The following is a 21,452-nucleotide window of genomic DNA, read 5'->3' as shown; positions in this document are numbered from 1 at the left end:
ACGATATGCCACACAGCATTACCCCTCCAGTGCAACACCAGATATGGGACGCTCCCCATATCAGGGAATAGAGCCCTGGCAGATGGGGCATTATGAGCCTGCAGTGTGCTCACCACTGCTGGGTCAGGCCCTGTGAACATCCCCGTTCGGAGCCCTGATGGAGCTAGCCCCAAAAGGGACGCCGCCACAGCGGACGTCCCTGGGAGCACATTAGCAGCCATGGCGTGAGGATGCAGTGCCTGGTCAGGAGGTCACCGTTCCCCATCCTGGCCTCTTTGCAAAGTGACACAGTAACACGGCAGTGGATGCACAGGTGAGCTAGCTCATCACATGACCAGGAATCAGAGTGGGGGGCTGGTGGAAGCTGGGGAGGAAGGGGAGTCCTAAATGAACCTCCAAATTTAGGTGAGGAGGCTGAGGCACAGGGAATCGCAGTACGTACAGGACTTTTGGGAGGCTGAGCCCAGGGCAAGTTTGGCCCTTGGGGGAACAGAGATTCCTGTCTGTCAGGTCGGCAACCATCTCAGAACTGAGCAAAGTACCCAAAGACACAAGGCGGTGGAGAAGCCTGGGACAGCCTTCATGTTCATGTATGACGAGTCTCCTCACACAATGCCTGCCAGCTAACGCAGCGTAAGAGCGAGGCTGACTCCTCCAACAGAGTGTGGACTGAAACGAAACAGGATGCTTTCAATTAAACCATCAAAGGAGAAAACATTTTGAAAAACAAATATATACAGAGTGCGTGGATCAGGAGGTGAAACGCTCTTGCTGAATATTGTTAATGCTTTCATCATCTTGCCTCAAATAACAATTAAATGTGAAAAGACACCGCCATTCCCAATAGCTGGCAATAACAAAACTCAAAAAGACTACAGAAATATTTCAAACACTTGAGTGCATTAGGAGTTTTTCCCCCCACAGGTACTTAAGGAGTCACGAAGAGTGTGGAACCACCAGAATCCCGGCGGTTTGAGTGGTAATCTCTTATCGACAGGCCTTAAGCAAACACAGCAGAGAGAGAGCTGGCTGTAGGTCACTGCCTAAATAAGGACTGGCTGGACTGGAGAAGGCCACTGGAAGCGAACAGCGGGGAACACATGGGCTGCAGATGTGTGCATGTGTCCAGTACCACCCGGGGGGGCGGAGTCTGGACAGGAAGCAGGATTTGCCCGTCAGCTTCCCCTGTTGCCCCTGAAGCCGAGCCGTACTCCGGAACACACGGCGACGGTTGCCATGGGCGTTGTCGGGGCCGGCCCCTGTAGCGGGAACTGAGCTTGGCGTTTCGGGGCCGGGAGGGGCAGACGCAACGTGCGGGAGATGGAGCGGCGGGGGAACGACACCCGGCACGCGCTCGGCGACAAAAGGCCGGGCCCCGGGTGCCCTCGGCGGTAACCTCCGCCGCAACAAACACGGCCGCATCTGCAAGTGTAATCACTCTATTGTGCGGCGATTTTCCGCTCGGCTGGTCGGTGCGCCGGCACCGGTTCCCCCCCCCACCCCCCCCACCCCTCCCTCACCCACCCTCTGCTCAGCACCCTGACCCCGGCGCCGCCGCAGCGGAGAGAGAGGCGGCGTGTCAGATTACAGACCTCCAGCTCCAACCTCCATCCCTCGCAGTCACTCAGGTAACAGACCCGCTAATCTCCCTTTGTTCAATTACACATAATTGCTTCGGCATAGGTGATTGATTTCAGTCTGCAAAGGAAGAAAATCCCCCCCCCCCCCCCCCCAACCACCACCACCACCACCACCACCAACTCTAATTTCCCCCCCCTTCTCTGGCTCCAGCGAGCAGCAGCAGCCAAGACTCTCCATCTAGTAGGAGGCAGGAGGCTTTGAAGAGATCAAAGCCAGGGCCGCGAGCAGTGGCGTGCCCTGGGAATACGGAGAGAGAGGCTCTCAGCGCCGCAGCCCCCTTTACCGCGTCATGTCGGATTGCAGCTCTATTGCATTCTGCCAGTTTCCTTAAAGCTCCTGCTTTTCACTCTGACATCAGTGATCCTCCGCTTTTTTTTTTTCCAAAGGCAGGGAGGGTAAGGGGGGGGGGGCGGGGGGGGGGAGAAGCGAGAGAGAAAACTGAGGAAAGAAGGGGAGAGGAGGGGATGGAGAGAGGGGGGAAAAAATGAAGGGAAAAAGAGGGAAAGAAAGAGGTCAGGCGATAGCAGGGGAAAGAGAAAGAGCGAGGGAGAGAGAGAGAGAGAGAGAGAGAGAGGGAGGGAGAGGGAGAGGGAGAGGGAGAGGGAGAGGGAGAGGGAGAGAGAGGGAGAGAGAGGGAGGGAGAGGGAGGGAGAGAGAGGGAGAGAGAGGGAGAGAGAGGGAGAGAGAGGGAGAGAGAGGGAGAGAGAGGGAGAGAGAGGGCTACAGGCAGATTTTTTTTTTTTTATTATTTTCACAACTCCATAATTGGGCAGTTCAAAGGGAAGGGAAAAAATTCAGCATTTGTTTTCAATTTTGCGGCCGATATGAAAGAAACTGCAAACTTTTATGGGTTTCCCAAAAATTATAAACAGCCTTTTCTCATATCCAAAGAACAGCATGTTTTTTATGGTCTAGACCACACAAAACGAATTGATAGCTCCCCTTCTTCCTCTGCAGGCAGGAACTGAGGCAGGGTGCGCGCGTGTGACTGCGCTCGGGGTGGGTCTCAGGGGAGCAGGGACTGACGGGATCTTTTTTTCCACCACTTTTAAAAAAGGTCCAAATTTGACCATTTAACAGGTTGCCTAATGAAGCCCGGTGTCTCAGCAAGCTATGCAATGTAACCACGCGGGCCTGTACCATACTCCTCCACCAAGGACCATTAATATTTCAGCACGGTCAGACACACGTGCCGTTTCGCACGCGGCGCGAGAAAATAACGAGCTTCTGAAAGCGGTGGCCGCGGCAGAGCGCCCTTGTTATTCCCCCACCCGCGCGGCAGACACGCGCAGGCCAGTCCCCCGATTCACCGGAGGCCCCCGTCCCCCACCCCCACCACCCCCACACAGATCCATCGCTTTACTGCGCTAACTAGTGCACGGCCATCCTAGGGCTGCTCTTATCAGCCCGCCTCGGTTATTACGCCGCCAGAATTCAGCCCTTCAGCTCGTCTTCCTCAAGTGTTACGGAGACTCCGGGCAGCACCAGAGCACATCTGTTAGGCTAGAGTGGTCCGGAGTCGCCCGGTGAAGCTCAGCTCTGCTGAAGGAGCGGCTCGAACAGGAAAATCAATCTGGCAACGCTCTGCTCCGAGAGCCGAGCCGAAGCATCATTAAGGCAGCGTTCCCTCCTTTAAGGTCCAATCCACTAACTTCAGCCCTTCCAAAAAAAAAAAAAGAGAACTAAAGCAAAGGTCAGCTAGATGGTGCCAATTAATGGCACCAAACAGTCTGAGGTGAAGCACCTGTTATGTAGATGGCCTTGGTGGAGCTTAAAAGCAGGGCGTTCTCAGAGAGAACACACTGCTCAACGCTGCTGAAAGGAGGAGATACAGAAAGTAAATTAAAAGTTGCTAAAGCATACCGCCAGGGTTAATACTGACATCTCATAATGCGCTGGTTCATAATATTATGTATGCATGTACATATACCCATAAATATTTAAACATGCAATATATTAAATAGCTGCTGCTGCTCAATGTTCTGGACAAGTGTTATACGAAATCTGACGCCCACACAAAATGAGGCTCATGCCAGCACAGCTGAGACAGTCCGGATAATGTTGAGCACTATGACACGGGACAGAGGGACAGTGGGGTCAGCTCCGCTCCACTGCAAGCTGTGACATTTACCAGGTATCCTTCCCCCCGGCCTTTAGCCTGCCAGTGTGAACACAAGCGAAGGATACTGAGTTAGTGAAGGGAGGAGAGCGAGACGGCTCACGGATCATTGAGCTCAAACAGTGCGGATTAAATAGAAAACACATTGTGACGTACTCTCACTGAGGTTACGCAGAGAGGCACAAGACCAGCAATGATAACCACACGTGCAGATACACAGAGCGAGTACCACATACACACAAGCTCTCACACACATAACAAGCTTTCTCTCTCTCACACACACACACACACACACACACACACACACAGGCACGCACTCACTAACGAACGAACAAACACATACACACACACAAGCTCTCTCAAGCACATACACACGTACACAGGCATACACTAACAAACGAACACACACACACACACACACACACACACACACACACACACACACACACACACACACATAGACACACAGAAACACACACACATTGTTTCTCCTGCTCTCACCCCCCCCCTCCCCCCGGCTGCTGCAGGCAGAGAAGCCCCCAGCAGGTGCTTGTGCGGTTTGGTCGCGGCCCTTGATCTGCAGCCACTCTCCATTCTCTATCTCCACCCTCCACACACTCAGATAAGAGGAGAGCTGGACCGTGCCAGACACACATGCAGAAACACTCATGCACACACACACAGAAACACATACACACGCGCACACACAAACACACACACACACACACACACACACACACACACACAGAAACACACACACACACACACACACACACACACACACACACACACACACACACACACACGCACAGAAACACACACACACACGCACACAGAAACACACATACTAGCGCACACACAAGAGCACACACCCGCTTGCATATATGCACCAAAACACACACAAGCGCTTACACACACACACACACACACACACACACACACACACACACACACACAGAGGGAGAGAGAGAGAGGCAGAAAGAGAGGCAGAAAGAGAGGGAGAGAGAGAGGGAGAGAGAGAGAGAGAGAGAGAGAGAGAGAGAGGAGGTGCTGGGCTCAGTTTCCACACTGCAGTGATGGCCTTCTCCCTTTCAGCCCTCTTTATTCTCTCAGAAGGCCTCGCTTCCAAAATGCACAATGATCAAAACAGAACAGACATCATCACACCCCAGGAGAGACGAGACCTTCCAAAAATGCACATCTTCACATGATTAACCCAATACAGCTGGCCTTCCAACAGCAGTAATGCCCAGCCTCATTACAACAGACAGCTCTCCTGGTACAAATAATATTAACCAGTTTCAAATATTTCTGAGTGAAATCACCTGGAAAAACAAAGGCCTATTTTTCAAGGCAAGACAATTAAGAACACCACAACACCACACAATAATAACCATGCAGCAGTATCAGAGAGTCATATTCCCGATAGTCACACATTACTGTTTCTATAAAGCACTTTGCCGATGTCAGGCCTCGGATCTGTGAGGAAGCACAGGCCCCAAGCAAGAGCGTCCAAGCACCGCATCTTTCGGGACCCGCAGAGATCAGACAGAGTGCCTGCATGACCCTCTCCGAGCACAAACACTGCATGCGGGGAGCAGGGCGTAGTAATCACGCACTGGGGGCCGTTCCCACACCCCTCCCTGCTCCTGGAAAGCAGAGGGAGGGGGTACACAGCGAAGTGGAATGTGGGCGTAAACACAACAAGCAGGTGAAGGACAGACAGGCCTGCCGCACCCACAGCTGGGGGGGGTGTCGAACGCAACCTTGGGACGGAATGCTGAGGAGAACTCACCTCCCTTCAACAGGCCTAAAGAATACTCATAGCTCTGAAATTCAAACCCTATTTCTGTGATTGGTCTGAATGGACGGCAGCGTAGCATGGTGGTAAGGAGCAGGGCTCATAACTGAAAGGTTGCTGGTTCAATTCCCTGCTGGGGCACTGCGGCTATACTTGGGAAAGGTACTTAACCTAGGATTGCCTCAGTAAATATACAGTTGTATAAATGGACTACATGTAAAAACTGTGACTAATGCAAGTTGCTCTGGATAAGAGCGCCTGATAAATCACAATAATCTAAGCTAATGTAATGATTAGGAGGAGAGTGGCTTGACTGGTGACAAGCAATGCACATTCCTCCATAATTACCCCCAATGTTATCTGGTCAGGGGTGAAACAATACTATTTGAACCATTTATACTGCAAAGTCACAGTCCGGCTTATTGTGACAATCTTAGAAGCATCCAGTGAAATAATTTAGAGAAATGGTCTTGAAAAATGGAGATGTTCAACTGAAATAAGCATTTCAAATACATAAATATACAAATATACAAGACCCCAGAGTAATGCAGACCTCAAGGTAGTCCGAGTCCCAAGCAAACACAGAAATTCTTCTCCCTTTGGAAAATCACCAGTGAACAGCAAAGCTTAACAAACGAGCACATTTCTGTGCATCTTCCCCCAGCTGCTCCTCTTAGATACTCTTCATTACCTGCACAGTGTGAAAAAATGTGGAAAATATCTGAAATTACTGCCACCACTAAAACTACCAATTCAGCAGAAAACAATTCCTCTTGTTACATGCTAAATTCTCTTAGGACTGATGTTTTTTAGCGCAGTGTCTTTCTACTACTGAGTTTTCATCACTGCAAAAACTCCAAGAAATTTCATTGCTTAATGTGTCTGTATCACTGATGACTTCTCAAAGTTGATTAAACGTAACTGGTTTTGATTGACATGGGTGCCTAATACATATAAAAAATTGCCATGGGGCCTCAGGCTGCTAAAGGTTGTGAAACTGGAACAGCAACAGGGCCACATCTGAGAAACACATGAGCATATTTAGAAGGGCCGTGCTCTGCGTCACGTGATCAAATCACAGATATTGTCTGGGATCCGGTGAACTCGTCGTGCAAGATTACACCTAAAGCCAGCGTCCGCAATGAGATGTCACCCCCCCAGGGCTTGGTGATAACGAACGCGGCCAGTGAACGACACAGAGAGACTTAACCGCCGGGGGAGGGAGAGGGAGGGGTCCTGACAGTCCGGCGCGACCGGCGGAGCAAATCCCTTTCGGCACGGCGGGGTTGCGATTCCATGCCGCGCGGAGAGCGCCGGATCCGTCACGTTTCACATCAAAGAACCGGGGACGCACAACCCCGCCGCCTCCTTCCTCCCCACCCACACTGCCCCCGCCCCCTGACTCACACCACCTGCCCTGCCGAGGCCAGGGCTCCGCCGAAAAGAAACAAGCCGCTTTGCAGCCACCGCCGGCTGCTCATCTACCCGGGAACCGCAGCAGTGACCAACAAATCACCGTGAACGCCCGGACAGGGCCCGGACACGGCCGCCTCACGCTAATTCAGAGCGTTTATCCACAAAGTAATACATAAATACATTCGACACGCTGTGCTTTTTAGTATTAGTATCTCAGTAACATTTCATAGATGATATAAAGGCCGCTTGGCTCATATAGGCCTCCTGAAAGGAACAACAAAAAAAAAAAGCTTAAAAGTGGGAGGCTTTGAATCCAGGAGCAGAAGTAAGACAGACCGATGTGCAAAGAATCTATTTTCTACTGCTTATTCCATTTAAGTCATGAACATGAGGAACCACAACATCAGAAAGTGGGGACACAAATTGTTAGATATTAACAGGCCTGTGTTCATTTGTGAGAGGCATTCATTCTGGCAAGATGATGATCTTCTGGTTACATGTCAGTAAGAATGGTCAAAAATGCAAAATGTCTTTATATACTTTTAAGTTCCCATTTTTTGTATTTTCAGCAGGCCAGAAAAATATTAACTTTACAATAAAAAAGTGCTTCTGAATGAAAGGTGACACTGAAGCTAGCTGCACAGTTAGCAAATTAAGAAGATTACTTCAGTACCAATCTGAGGACGGGTCAATCAAAGTGCGCATGTTCAGAAAGTGGTACATTTTCATCATGCACATAACTTGCTATGTGTCTTGCATACAAAACACTCAAACTGCAGTGTTATTAATACATTAAGGTCACGTGTTCTCCATCCACAACCATCGTCTTTACCTGAGATTTCTTTAGGGAGACGCAACAGCAAAGAGAACATGTAGGGTGTGTAGTACTGTGATTAAATCCAAAGCAGCTGTGCAGCTGTGAGAATCAGAGGCAATCTGAGCTTCCCAAATCTCAAAGTCACTTTAATAATCCAGTACGGTTTTTAATAACAGTAAAATTTCAAACGAATCCTGCTTATATAGCCGGAGATGCCAAAATACGAAGTGTACAGAAGACGTGCTAATCTTTACAACACTTGCATTTAAAAATCACGCTGCCCGTGAGATCAAACTGCAGGAAAAAAAAAGCAGCCGCAGATAAGCTAATGCTGGATGAAAATTAAACTGTCCGAAAAAGAGGTGATAATTATAATTGCTTTTGGGGGAAAAAAAAAAAAAAAAACGCTCTGCCTCCACATCTCCACTTCCAAAATAATCACAAGTTCCAAAGGCAGCGGGGCTTCCAGAAAGTAAATCTTAAAATGATCCTTTTTTAACAAATTTCCAAAGCACCCAATGGATTGCACTGCTGTAGAGCAGTGAAAAAATTGCTATTTTAGTAGTCTGAGGCCTGATCTATATCTGAGTTTATGACACAACGGGTTCACCAAGAAGACGTGGGATGGAAATGAGTACAGAGTTGCTGATTTTACTATATTTATGTGCAATTTATAAATCTACGGGTGCAGTGGAAGTCATTCCATTAACCAAAAAACAAAGAGAGAAAAACCCCAATACCTCTTAAGGAGGCTGCAAAAAAAGTGGTTTCTGCTGTTCTTTCCGATGGCTGGACCCCATTAAAAAACAGAAAACAGCTCACACACCAGCAGCCCAGTCTGAATCTAGACTTCTTTCTAACCACCTTAAAAATTCTCCTATTCAACCTTATTAGAGACATGTCTGACAAGCCCATAATGGTGGTCAGCAGATGGATATGGGGGGGGGGGTTAACAGGAACATTCTGTAGTTCGGGTCCAGGGCCTTCCTCAAGTACCGTGTCATTATCTGATGAGAATCAGCCACCGTAACATGTTTACTAGCCGACATGCTCAAGAATGTCATGGCCAGTGGAAATTGATCTAAACTTTAAAATGAAAGGGAAAACCTGCCTTTGATCTCAATGAAATACAAGCCCAGGCTGGGAGATACTACTGTAGGGCGAAGGCTTGATCCAAATTGCCCGAGAACATGCAGTATTCCATTACTTCACAAGACTTATCGGGGCAATGGAAAACATGATTTGGCCAACATTTTATTATTATAGAGAGGGAGAATTCAGGTGCATTAAAACAAGCGACCAGAGCGGACCAGACAGAATCAGTATCAGTAAAAATAAGCACATCATCTGTGTACAATTCTTTACTGCGGTCGATTATGTTTCAAAGAGATAACTCGCATGGTCATTCTGTCTGAAATCAGCCATGTAGGACTTCATCTGCTGTAATTACAATAAACATTTCTACAACTGGGTCTAACTGAAGCTCATGCAGTCAGTGTGAATTCTGCACCTGAATGACCCTGTACCCTATGCACCTTTGACCTGGGAAAATACAGGATAGGGATCCAAACTAGAGCACCACTGTCCCCTGAGGGGGGGTGACCTCAGTGCTCCACAACTCTCAAACAGAGCATTTTTCTTCAACAGGTGAGAAGGTGTTAAGATGAAATTATTTTACAGCTGAGGTCAGAAAGATGACGTCTTCTGCATAATCAAGCCAATAGCTGTGACAGTTCATACATTTTAAGATAGACTTGCTATCCATTTTAAATGTATGGAAATTGCACAGAATTTCAGGGATGAAAAAGACATCTGTGGCAGGAGTAAGGTCTCTCCTTTCTCCTGTTATGTGGGCTCCCAGCCATTTGGAAGGGGTGGGTGTGGGGCGGGGGGGTCACACTGATAAGGTCGCCCTCCCAAAGATTTCCACCCTCGGCAGAGGGCAGCCATCTGTGGGAGGGACATGACGCAGTGATGCACTGCCTGGTCTCCGCACCATTTAATTGAAACAGTATGAAGAATGCACGAGTTCGGACGCAGTCATTGGCTGTGAGGGGGCCCGGGGGAGGGGCCAGAGCTATGGAGGTCCGGACCAGATCAGAGCATGAGAGGCAGATCAAATCTGTGAAGGTTTATATTTTGCTGACAAACTCTGAGCCAACCGCTGCAGCCATCAAACCAGCCAAGTTCACCCTGAAAAGGGCAGGTTTACTTTAATACCTCTCCCTCAAACAGAGCTCCCACTTCAGTTGTTTTTTTTTTTGTTCATTTTCTTTGAGGGACAGATGTCATTTCCACAGATGTCTTTATTTTGTGTTTCCTAAAAGCCACCAATGCCTGGAACGGCTAGGACATTCCTCTGCTGTAAATAAAGGGTTCCTGGAAGTACTTGATTCCATCTCTTCCTCTGCTCACCAAACCACAACATCTTCTACAGCATTCCCCCAACGGAAGCCTTCCACACTAGTGAGAGAATAACTGATCATCTGCTCCAGTTCACAGTTTCAGCCGCAAATCAATAGCATAGTGACCCCACATATGAAATAGTAAAATCACAACACAACCACAACAAACCATCTAAGGGAGAATTTCTTGGTTCTGGACAGTGGGTGTGTACGTAGCACAAGCTTAACTCTTACACACACACACACACACACACACACACACACACACACACACACACACACACACACACACACACACACACACACACACACACACACCTGCTAGTATCAGCTGGCTAGCTTGCATGTTATTATCTACACAAGCCAGATATTTATATAAACACATTCCCCACCTGGGCTTCACCCATGGCAATCAGCCATTCTGATTTTACCACAGCAAATGAAAAAACATTGTGCTGTTAAACTTCAAAAATTACCTTGCTTGGTATAGACAGTTATGTTACAGAAACAAACACTTACATAACATCTTCAATAACTAGTTATACAGCCATTTCAGTTGCATGATAATTCAGCAAAATCGGTACAATCATCGCTAGATAGCTCTACCCCACAATGTTAAAAAATACAGCCAGCAACAACACAGCAAGCTAGCTAATTATGTAATTAAAGCTAGCTTACTACTATAATGTTTTATTTAGCTATAAAGCTACAGTTCAGCGATGAACTGAACAATAAAGCAATACACAGGCCAAAAGAGAACAAATATACCTAAACAGCAGAAAGACAGACACCACCAGGCTAATGCAATAACAGCTGAATCAGTATGCACTCATTTACAAAGCCATGGCATGTGAGTTCCCCCACCCCCTGCTCCATCCCTGCTCCTACCCTGCTCGAGTGAAACCCCCCTGCTGTGAAAATTCAGTGTGAAAGCTAAGAAACCACACTGAAAGGCACCTACTGTCAAAATACGTGCCAAGAGCACGCTGTCACAACAATGCACTGCCACTTCCTGACTCACATGTGCCATAAGGTAACTCATTTGTCATTTCAGTCATGCTCAGCCTTTCAAAATCTTACACTTCTGCACCACAAACTTACAAGTCATCAACTAATTCGACATTAGCAGAGGATTTGAGTCTTGAATGGTAACAAGGCAACCCCCCCCCCCCCCCCCCCAAAAAAAATCTTTGCACTGGCATGGTGCTAAGGCAGCGGATAGCTGCTGGCTTTCAGAGGCACCAGGCCATATCGAGCCCAAGTGTCTTCCTAGCACAAAAAGCGCAGAACGGGATTAGGCTGGACAGCTGCTAGCGTGCTCTTTTTTCTGCCCGCCTTTCATTGGCTGGAATCACGCTGAGAACGCACGCTTGGAAGTGAGCAAACAGGGAAAGCGGAGAGGGCCAGCAGCGGAGAGGGCCAGCAGCGCAAAGGCCAGCGGCTCTGCTAAGCCAATCAACAACAACGCTAGAAATAAGAGCAGGGTCGCGCACGCACGCCCTGACATTTCCAGAACTTTCTTAGCGGTGGCCTGGAAAACGCAGATTAGCGTTCTTTTCTTTCAGAGTTATTCGTTTCACGTAACGTTTCCTAATTGCCCCAAGAGTTGTTGACCCTGCAAAGGTGTCCAACTCAATTTAACTGCCGACCTAACCACTAGGAAGTACAAAGCAAAACTGTTTACATGAATGTTAATATTTGCACAGAGTGCATTTTCACACATCGCAACACCAGTTTCAGACCGTTAACCTACCACAGGAAACCTGACCGCAAAGGAAGAAAGGAAAGAAGAGTGCACTCCTTTAGAAATAAAGAGCTCAATAAAGAAAACCTCTGTATTGAATATACAGGCCGGGCCTGCAGGTGACAGCGATGCTGATTGGTTGAGGGAACAGTGGCACCATCCAGGACTCACCGTTCTGGGCATCGTTGGGGAGATGGAGCCGTTGTTCATGTAAGAGTCATTGTTCATGTTTGACATCATGATGTAACCTGGATAGCCCTGGTAGGAATGCCCTTTGTTGTACACATCCTGATGCTTCCCTGCAACATTAAAAAACAACAGTCACACTGGCATGTCTGCTACCTGTCTTCTCCAAGGTATATATTTCCACAAGCAAAGTAACTAATAATAGCTTTAGAGGGCCAGAGAGGAAATCAGTACAAAGTATTGTTTTGTGTTCCACCGAAAAACCTGCATCTCACTAAGGGGTAGATTTGGAAAATTGCACACAGAATGTTTGCAATTATTGTTTTTATTTGGACTGACAGGGCTGCACAGAAATGAGAAAAACGAAAGCATTGTACACGTGCAAAGCAGACAAACTCATTCTATCAAAAGGGAAGAAATTCGGGGGGGGGGGGGGGGGGGGGGGGTCGCCTGTTCAGTGTCGCCTGTGTCGTGCTTTTCTGTTTGCCGACACTGCTTGTTAAACCACTCCCATCCACTTCCATGAAAAAGGGGTTACATTATTCCAGAGAACAATAGGGGCCCTCCATGCCAATTAGGGGCAATTAAGGGGAACAGGCAGATCATGTCAAAACCAGGACACCCTGGTGTTTCCCCCGGCCTTTGACCTGAAGGACCTGGCCCCCGGAGGCCGGCCCTCCACATCTGAAAGGCGACGGCCGCGGGGATCAGGGGTAAGACGGACGGCAGAGCCAGGCCCGCCGTGGAAAAGGGGCGCGGGGGTCTAAGGGGCGCCCCGTTTAAACTACGCTGAAGGGACAAAGGGCGGACACGCTCCGTTCCTCTGCTCTGACCTGCTGCTCTCCTCCACTCGGGACGGGGGACGGGGGCACAAACGAAGAGATCAAACAGTCGGTGCGCAGCGGCAGCATATTGTCAGTGACAACACCAGCGGGGTGCGTGTGAGGGACGGCACGCTGTGGGGACTGTACGTCTGCTGCCATAAGGGAATGATGGCACACAGCCACTCTCTTTTCACACTGTTATGTTTACTGTTTATGATCAGCAATATGTGACCACCTACACACTGGAGCACTTGCCCTGAAGTGCCATCCCTGATATCCCACACAAATTATATTTGTTACCATCTATAAATCTTAAAGGCTACAAAGAAAGCTCTGTTTGGGGGGGGATAAGGGGTGATAAATTTCAAATCACCACCACTAAAAACCACAAACGAATCAGTGCATTTGTTAATTCAGCTCTTTTTTTTTTATGTACATTTATTAAACATGTTAATTACATTTAATTTTAAATGTATTTGACTACATAACGTAGTCGGGCATTGGACTGCATGGTCTTATTTCTGTGTTTCTACACTGCTTCGTAAATTTGAGGGTTTCTATTTCTGAAATGCAAATCGACAGATCTTGCAAGATTATCATTATTCAGTTTCTTGAGGTTCTTTCCCTATATGCAAAATTATCTTCATTTCTATTTTGCATGAGATTTTTTTTATTTACAAGTAACCATTTATTTCCTGGATTTACTATCTTTATTTACATACAGCAAGACTACCGGATTGATGCCGGACATTTTGTACACAAAATCAAAAATCCCGTTTGACAAAAAAATATCAATTCGCCTTCATGGGACTTCACTCACGGATGCAGATAGCAAGGTAAACACAAGGTAATTTAGCAGCTTCGTTAGTTTTGACTTACCGTTGTCAGGATGGTCTCTGTGTTTTTCGTGGTATGAATCATGGGACTGTCTGTCTGCCTGTCAAAAAGAGCAGAGAGGCCTGTCATTTCGTCAATGAGTAAAAACGAAGAGGAAAATGCAAACCTCGCCACACAGTGAGAGCTCATCGGCCTGCCTTTTGCAGCTTGGAAAGGGAGGCATTAGTTCAAAAACCAGAAAATGGGGGGGGGGGGGGGGGTGTGAAAGTCTAAATCACAGCTCAAAGAATCTCTTCACTGGAATCAGGTCTTTAAGGAGCCAGAAAAAAAGCTTATTTGGGAAACCACATGAAATTCTAATTTCCATGCGTTTCCTTTGCCAATTACAGCAAGGTTGAAATCAAATGCTATTTTCATCCTTCGTAGCAGCTACTGTTTCTCAAAAATTGGCAATGGAGGAAAAAAAAAAAACAGCCCAGCAAATGATCATATTCCAGAAGCATCCAGCCGGCAGCTCCCTCCCTACTCCCTCAATCAGAATTGGTAAAAAGCCCTCCTTTTGGAGTTCAGCTGCCTCAGGGGGCCTACCAGCGGAGAATGTGAACTTCACTGGATGCACAGTTCATACTCACCCCCTTACCATTTCCCCCACATGACATTAATACAGAGTGGATCTCAAACTCAAAATATAAGGCATTCCATTAACATATGTTCAGAACATGCTGACATGGTAACTATCTATTTTATACTTGTAAACAAAGTGCACCAGGCCATATAAATAGTCCTCCTACACTCCCAACAAAAAAGGAGCAAAAAAAAAAAAAAAAAACAGTACATTATTGTGGGGGGGAATATAAAAGTACAACTTCCAAATGTTGTTGCGTCCAACAAGCCTGGTGCATTCAAAACATGTATTGCCAATAATTCCACTAAATAAATTCAGGCAACGTTTTAAAATTAAGTGAAGTACATTTAATAAATCTGTCAAACAATGCATTTTTGAGTGAGCTGTGAACAGAATCGTATGTAAATATAAAACTCTGCATTTAAAATAAAAGATTAACTCAACTCACCGGCCTGAACATGGCAACCTACCTTCATCAGTGTAGGTTTAGGCTGCTTACTTTGTGGTACCAAGACCAAAAACAAAAAGGGCAGAGTATGCGGGTCAGATACGGGAGAGGAGATGTGGGCGGCACGAGAAGGGATGCTGGTAGTTTGCATGCGTAAATTGTACAACAATGCGTGGTTTTAAAAAAAATCATTTCCGTTGCATGAAGGTAGGCTATTTATTTGGTTGTCTAATGTTCCGCGTCTTGGCTTCACCAATTTATTAGGAAATGGTTTCTTAATGCTAACGGCCACGTGCCAGTGCAGTTGCCAGCTTTTGAAACAAAAACGTAACGTAATATGAAATGAAATATATTCTCCATCCTAAATACATGAAGAGCACAGTACCCCGTCTCAAACTACACGCCAAAGTAAAACGCTAAATTGTTTAAACTTTACACACTCAATACATTTGCAGTAACGATCAATGCAAAACCACGAGAACATTTTATTTACAGCGTTTACGATTTACAGTGATAAGTTTATTTTAATTAATTTGTCTACATTTAAAAAAAAAAATGTTTATTTGAAACAGTCACGGTAACCACACAGCATCTGCCACTTGTTTCTGGTACCAGACATCGAGTCATTTTCTCCTCTTTGCTGTGCCTTGCAATTCGTTAAATAAAACACCCAAAACAATATTCTGCATTTGCGTTTTTCATCAGACTGAAATGTGTGAGTGGAAAAGAGTTATTGGTAAATGTCCATGTGTTTTTCCGTTTACGCGCAAGGATTTGAACAAACAAAATGGAAACTGACAACCGGTGGTCGTCTCAGTCACGAGTCTTTGGAAATGTCGCTTTTTGTAAAGTGCATCTGAGATGTGAACAAAGAATTATATTTTGAAAGGAACAACTGAACAGATGAACAACTGAAAAAAAAAAAACACTGAGTGGTGCGGCAAGGCTTTTTTCGTGTGTACATGTCTTCTCTAAAACATGAAAGGTTTCATTTATAGTACCAGTCACTGAAAAGTTAAGGTCCCTTCAAAACATCAATTTCATGAAAGCACTCACCTCATGACTGTTACTATTTGGGTTCGTCTCCGATTCATTCACCAAAGACGACTTGATATCTGCCAAATCCCCTTCTTCTTCCGAGTGACTTATTTCGGCGAATATCTGCTCTTTCTGCGGATCCCCTTCGTCTTTGAAAGGGATCATTTCATCGGTCGCGCAAAGTTCCGGATCCCCGCCGCCACCTCCTCCGGCTAATTGTGGCATTTTGGTTCGGGTGAAAGTCGATAACCCCTAGCAAGGCACTTCTAACCGTGTTTAGTAAATGATCTAAATCCCCCGAAAGAAACCGGAAAAACTCCTGGAAATGTTAGCACACTTGAAGTGAATGGTGAGCAGCCTCAGCGGTCTGCACACGCGGCTTGTGTTTTGACTAGAGCAACAGTAGAACTGCGTGTTATGACTCTGATTAAGCGGTACGGATTCTCTTGAGTCAGAACCAAAATACCAAACACGTCTTCAGATTTAATCGTTTACGGTGATGCTAGTGCACGTTTCTTGTGCGGCTGTCTTCAGTTTGGTTGCTTAAAATCTCCTAAAAGATCAACCAAAACGCTCATCTCAGATGTGCCTTCTTAACTGGAGGAACACGCTGGATTTGTTTCGGTGACGCTCCCGTAGAAATTGAATACTTTAAACCGTTAAAAAATAGGTGAAACTTCAAATATGTCCCCTTCAATGCTCCGGATGCTAGTGATTCTCCTCGGTGGAAAAATAAACAAGAAAAAAGTGAAACAAAAAATAAATAAAAGTGCGACTTGCCCAACGTGAGTAACTTAGATGGGTTCACCGCAAGTAACTCTCAGAAATCCCGTCATCCCCTCCTACGTGCACCGCGGCGAGTTTTTATTTCTGCTTTTGCAGATTAAATACATCCTCGTTTAGAGAGAAGTCAAAAAAATTAGCTCATCTTAAACTTGTAAAACAAAAAAATAATGATGATTTCAAAAATCAAAAGGTAATATTTTCGACGCGTCGCAGACTGAGTTACGAGCTGGGGCTCCGCTCGGCAAAGTAGTGTAGCAGTTGTGAGCGTGTGTTGGTAATGAAGCTTTCCACCCCCCTCCTCCTCCTCCTCACTTCGCTCTGCGTCTTGCTATTGCTGTGAGGGTAAAGATGAAAGCGAAACCGCCGCTCTGATTGACACCACACCGATTGACACTCCTGAGAGAGAGAGAGAGCGAAGGAAAGGGGGGGGGGGGGGGGGGTTATAAATCGCAAACGGCAAATGGGTAGACAGGAAAAAGGGCTATGGGCGGGGGGGGGGGGGGGGGTGTACGAAGCTAACACCAGTCTGCAGAAATACTTTACTACATTAATACAAAAATAAAAGGATAGCGTGAGACTACTGCTATACTTTGGACATGAATATGTAGAGGATCACGATATGAGTGTGTTTAAGCGTACTACGGCGTTTTTTATTTTGCGTCTCAATGAGCGTCCTATATTCATACTAAATTTACAACAATTCTTCCAATAATACAATACGAAAATGTAGATTTTTATTTTAAAAATCCATCAGTTTTCATAGACAATTACATGCAATATGGTATCTGCTTAAACAACGTATCACATATTGTTAATATTGTTACACAGGCTTGAGTATGATTTATGGCCAACCACAATATTTAGTCACATTTCAGTTATTTCCAAATAAAAATAGGCATTATCAAAGCTAACTGGCTTTTGCTAATCGAAGTTTAAATTTATTTTGCCTTTGGGAATGAATTTGGCTGTAAAAGTATTTGGTATTTTGCTTTCTATCGGTATGCGTTTGGTGATATTGAAGTTAATCATTCTGAAAAAAATATATCTGACAAAAATGATATGACACGAATTTCATTCGAAAAGGACAAGAAAGTATATTTTCTTTTTTGGTGGACTGTCAGAATATATCTATCCATCCAAACCTAAAATAATTAGAACATTTCAGATACATGCAACTAGGTCTGGTTAAAAATATCTTAATAGTATACTTTAAAGTATCTTTAGATTTTGTCTGACTAAAAAAATAATAATAATAATAACAACTCGTCACGTGGGATGTGTTTGGGGTGGAGTGCGACAGCAGGAATAATAGCTAGGAAACCACTTCATTTGCCAAATAGGAGGATATTGTTTTATTAAGTCCATTCAATTAGTTTAGATGTTTACTTTTGTAAATATTAGTTCGGGCTATTAGCGCTTTGGCAGGAGATCGTTTTGTTCCTTGCACAGGAAAGGTTGTTAGAAAGGAAATGGAAACAAATGACATTCCATTGCGAGAATGATGTAAATATTTGTGTGGTTTAAACATCGTGCAAATATTCCAGTACATCCATGCCGGCTGTTCGTAATCTAAAACGCCAGTTGGTAATTACGAAAATGAATGTATTTTTCTGGAAATATGTTGTCGAAATATTTAAATTGTTTCTCTTAATTTCCCATTTCTTTCTTCTTCCTCAGTCCCCAGTATATTTTGGTGCTAATGACGTAAATAGAACGTGAGAGCGGATAACGATTCATTAAATTTACAATTGATGGAATTACAACCCCAAAAGGTAGGCTTAAGGGAATAATTTTGTATGTGTTACATCTTTCCAACCAACTTCGGTAGTAATAATAATAATGATAAATGCGCAGAGTTTAGGAAGGATATGTAAGAGCAGGAAAAGCCTATAATGACATGATACAGTTTCCTCTCCCTATATTATATAAGCCAAAATACGGATCTCAATCAATTAAAACATTATTTTAAAGTGTTTTAAACAGCGTTAACCATGTATTGTAGATCTTTGCTAGAAGTAGAGGCATTGCCCTATCTTCAGTCAAACACAATTCTATGTGTATGAATAAGTAAATAAATACTGTTAGCTCCTTCGTGTAGGAAATGTTTCAAGAGACGAGACGGGGAAAAAAACGAAAACATGAGGGAGAGGGTTTCAGCAACTAGCGGTGCAGAGATTGCGTGAGAATAACTCCGGAGAAAGAGGCAGATCTTTATAAAGCACGGAGGAGGGGTTAGCAGGCGGAGCCGCGGCTGCCTTTGATCTTCTGGCGGCTGACTCTTTCATCCCAGTTCCCCCCCTTCCCCTTCCCAATGCCTTTGTATGACTAAATTTGGTAAGAATATGGAGTCGAGCCAGCATTTCCACGTGTGCGCTCCATCCCAGCTGAGAGAGAAGGCAAGGTTTCTCTTCCGGGTAAGGAGACAGCGAAAAAGATCAAAGGCTTTGGATTTGGACTCGAATGTGGGGAGAAAAGAGCCGCGGCTGGCCGCATTCCAGAGTGTAGCGGAAAGCTGGGCCGCAAGTACGCACAGAGGAGACGCACACACGGGCTCACGGGAACGACTTAACTCGGGGAAAGCAGGGGTGAGGGGTAGTTAAACCGTACTTTAACAAGAAAACACAAACAGTGATCTTTCTTGTCTTTCAAATCCGTAATTGCTGTCTTGGCAAATACTCAGTAATAATTTTAAATACATATAGTTTTGAGGAGGTTAATTTAAGGTTTTATTTAGTAGGGTTTTATTTAGTTATTTAGTAAGGTTTTATTTAGTCGTGATCATTATTTTTTCCTTCAGAACAATTATACAGTCCACACGCAAACCAGAAACCATGAGTTATTTTACATTAACTCCTAACATCTTTCACCCTGTCGCTGAAAAATAGCCTTTAATCTAGTCGTTGGATAATTAAAGCAACGATCACAAAATTGGCAGTCTGCATTATTTGCGTCTATCATAATTGCATTGCTCCTCTCAGTTCTGGAGCAGAAACGGCCTAGGAAAATACTTTATGGAATTCTAATGATATTAGTGACGTTGATCCTTTCAGGATCATATCTGATTTTGAACGGTGCGCCCTCCTACTAGAGGGCAGACGAGACCAGCAGTAGGCCAAACTGGCAAACGAATATACAGGTCGTTAGCGCTCATTAATATTTTTTCATAATACCGGGGTATTAGCGGGAGCCTACACGTATTTTCTGTTTTGTATGTATGTATGTTACAGCAAAAAACCAACAAATTAATCAACAACAGAAAAACCAAGTGAAACCTTTATAACGGTTAAGATGTTTATTAAGACTATTTTTTATGGCAGACATTTTATTAAAGCCAGGCAGACTGTGCTTTAGTTCTAGAGCAAGTATCTGTCCCCTTTAATTCGTGATCGGGAGGTCAAATGATAAACTGGTCATGGCGAATAGATTAGGTAGAGCCCATCTACTGTGATTAGTGGCTCCTAGAAGAAAATTTAATAGACCCCTTTTACATTCGCAAATTGAGCATTGAGCAGCCCACCATGAAATAGGCGTAGGTTACAAAGCAAATGTTAAAATATTACCAGCATCTGGCTGATGCGTGTCTCTGGCGGCTTCTCTCTGGCCAATTAAATCGGGCCACCTTTTGTGGCCTTCTGTTGAATTCTTGAAAGCTGCGATGAGAACTGAGTCATCTGCAGAGGAGTGGTCGTGTCGGCATTTGTTTGCTTTCTCATGGTGGAACAATATACCAGCACAATGCAGCACATGCACGCTGCTGTGAACGCGTTGGTCTAATGAAGAAACCCTCGCTCCTCCTCGTCGTCGGTCATACATTGGTTCAAACTGGACGTCTACACAATTGCTAACCATAAGTTTACAACTGAGATGGCTCCTCTGTTTTCTGTAAAATTATTTAAAGAGATATGAACCTATGCATTTATTTGAGTAGTGCACATTATTATCCTAAGCTTGTGTTAAATTGTGGCTTCTCAGACGGATTAATGTCTATTCCCTAGAGCCATCTCGAGCTGGAACAAATGAGAAAGAATGAATGGTGTGTTCTTAGATTACTGAAAGATTTGCACTTCATCAGATTAATTCAGTGCATTTTGACTATTATAACCCATAATGACAAACGGTGGGATGTATTTAGATATTTGGTCCAAGGTAGAGTAGTCTACAGTATAGCCCTGTACACTCTGTTAGATTTTGAATTTTGATTAATCTGCTCAGGTTGTGTGATTTTTTTGTTAAACTGAATGATGTTTGAAATGATCTTTCTCATTTTTGTCTCTGGATTATACATATGAGACATGTACACATATAAACAGCCAACTCTTGTGACTCATCTGTTTCATGTTGTTTCCGCCAAGTATAAATAATGGAGCCCACACAAACACAAACTGCACTCTGATGTATGCACCGCCAGTGCTCACACATTCGTTCTCTCCAGGAATAAAGGTAAATTGGCGTCCAAGATTGTCTGCGTCTTGCCTTATTGTGAATTGTAAGCCCTCTCAAAATAGAAATGTAGCAACGCTGTATGATCTGGCATCGCACTGGTTAGAGAATCCATTAAGATGAATGCAGAGGAGTTGTCCTGAGCCAGAGGTCAGTGGGAGCCTATTTCCCCTTTAACTATCTTATTCCAGCCTCACTTTGGCTAGCATGTCTTCATTCTGTTCCTTTCTTTTTGTACTGCGATCGCACCGGGCATGGGGGGTTGCCTCAGTATCTCAACACGCTGCTTATTAATTTAAAATAGTCCATGCATAATTTGTGTGTC

General features: G+C 45.0%; 1 protein-coding gene across 2 annotated transcripts in view; it reads right to left on the bottom strand.

The window, feature by feature from the left end:
• lef1 (lymphoid enhancer-binding factor 1) overlaps window positions 1-17,044 on the bottom strand; it is a 51,275-nt gene extending 34,231 nt beyond the window's left edge. For both annotated transcript variants that reach the window (XM_036516569.1, XM_036516568.1), the window contains exons 1-3: window positions 15,920-17,044; window positions 13,833-13,890; window positions 12,115-12,242 (exon numbers count right to left, since the gene is read on the bottom strand). In XM_036516569.1, coding sequence (XP_036372462.1) covers window positions 12,115-12,242; window positions 13,833-13,890; window positions 15,920-16,126 — 393 coding nt within the window. In that variant the 5' untranslated portion in view covers window positions 16,127-17,044. The remainder of the gene's footprint in view (window positions 1-12,114; window positions 12,243-13,832; window positions 13,891-15,919) is intronic.
• Window positions 17,045-21,452: the final 4,408 nt, after the last annotated feature.

Source organism: Megalops cyprinoides, chromosome 22, assembly GCF_013368585.1.
Source record: "Megalops cyprinoides isolate fMegCyp1 chromosome 22, fMegCyp1.pri, whole genome shotgun sequence".
In the NCBI taxonomy this organism is placed as follows: Eukaryota; Metazoa; Chordata; class Actinopteri; order Elopiformes; family Megalopidae; genus Megalops; species Megalops cyprinoides.
The sequence above is the reverse complement of the archived record's forward strand: the minus strand, read 5'-3'. Positions and strand labels throughout refer to the sequence as shown.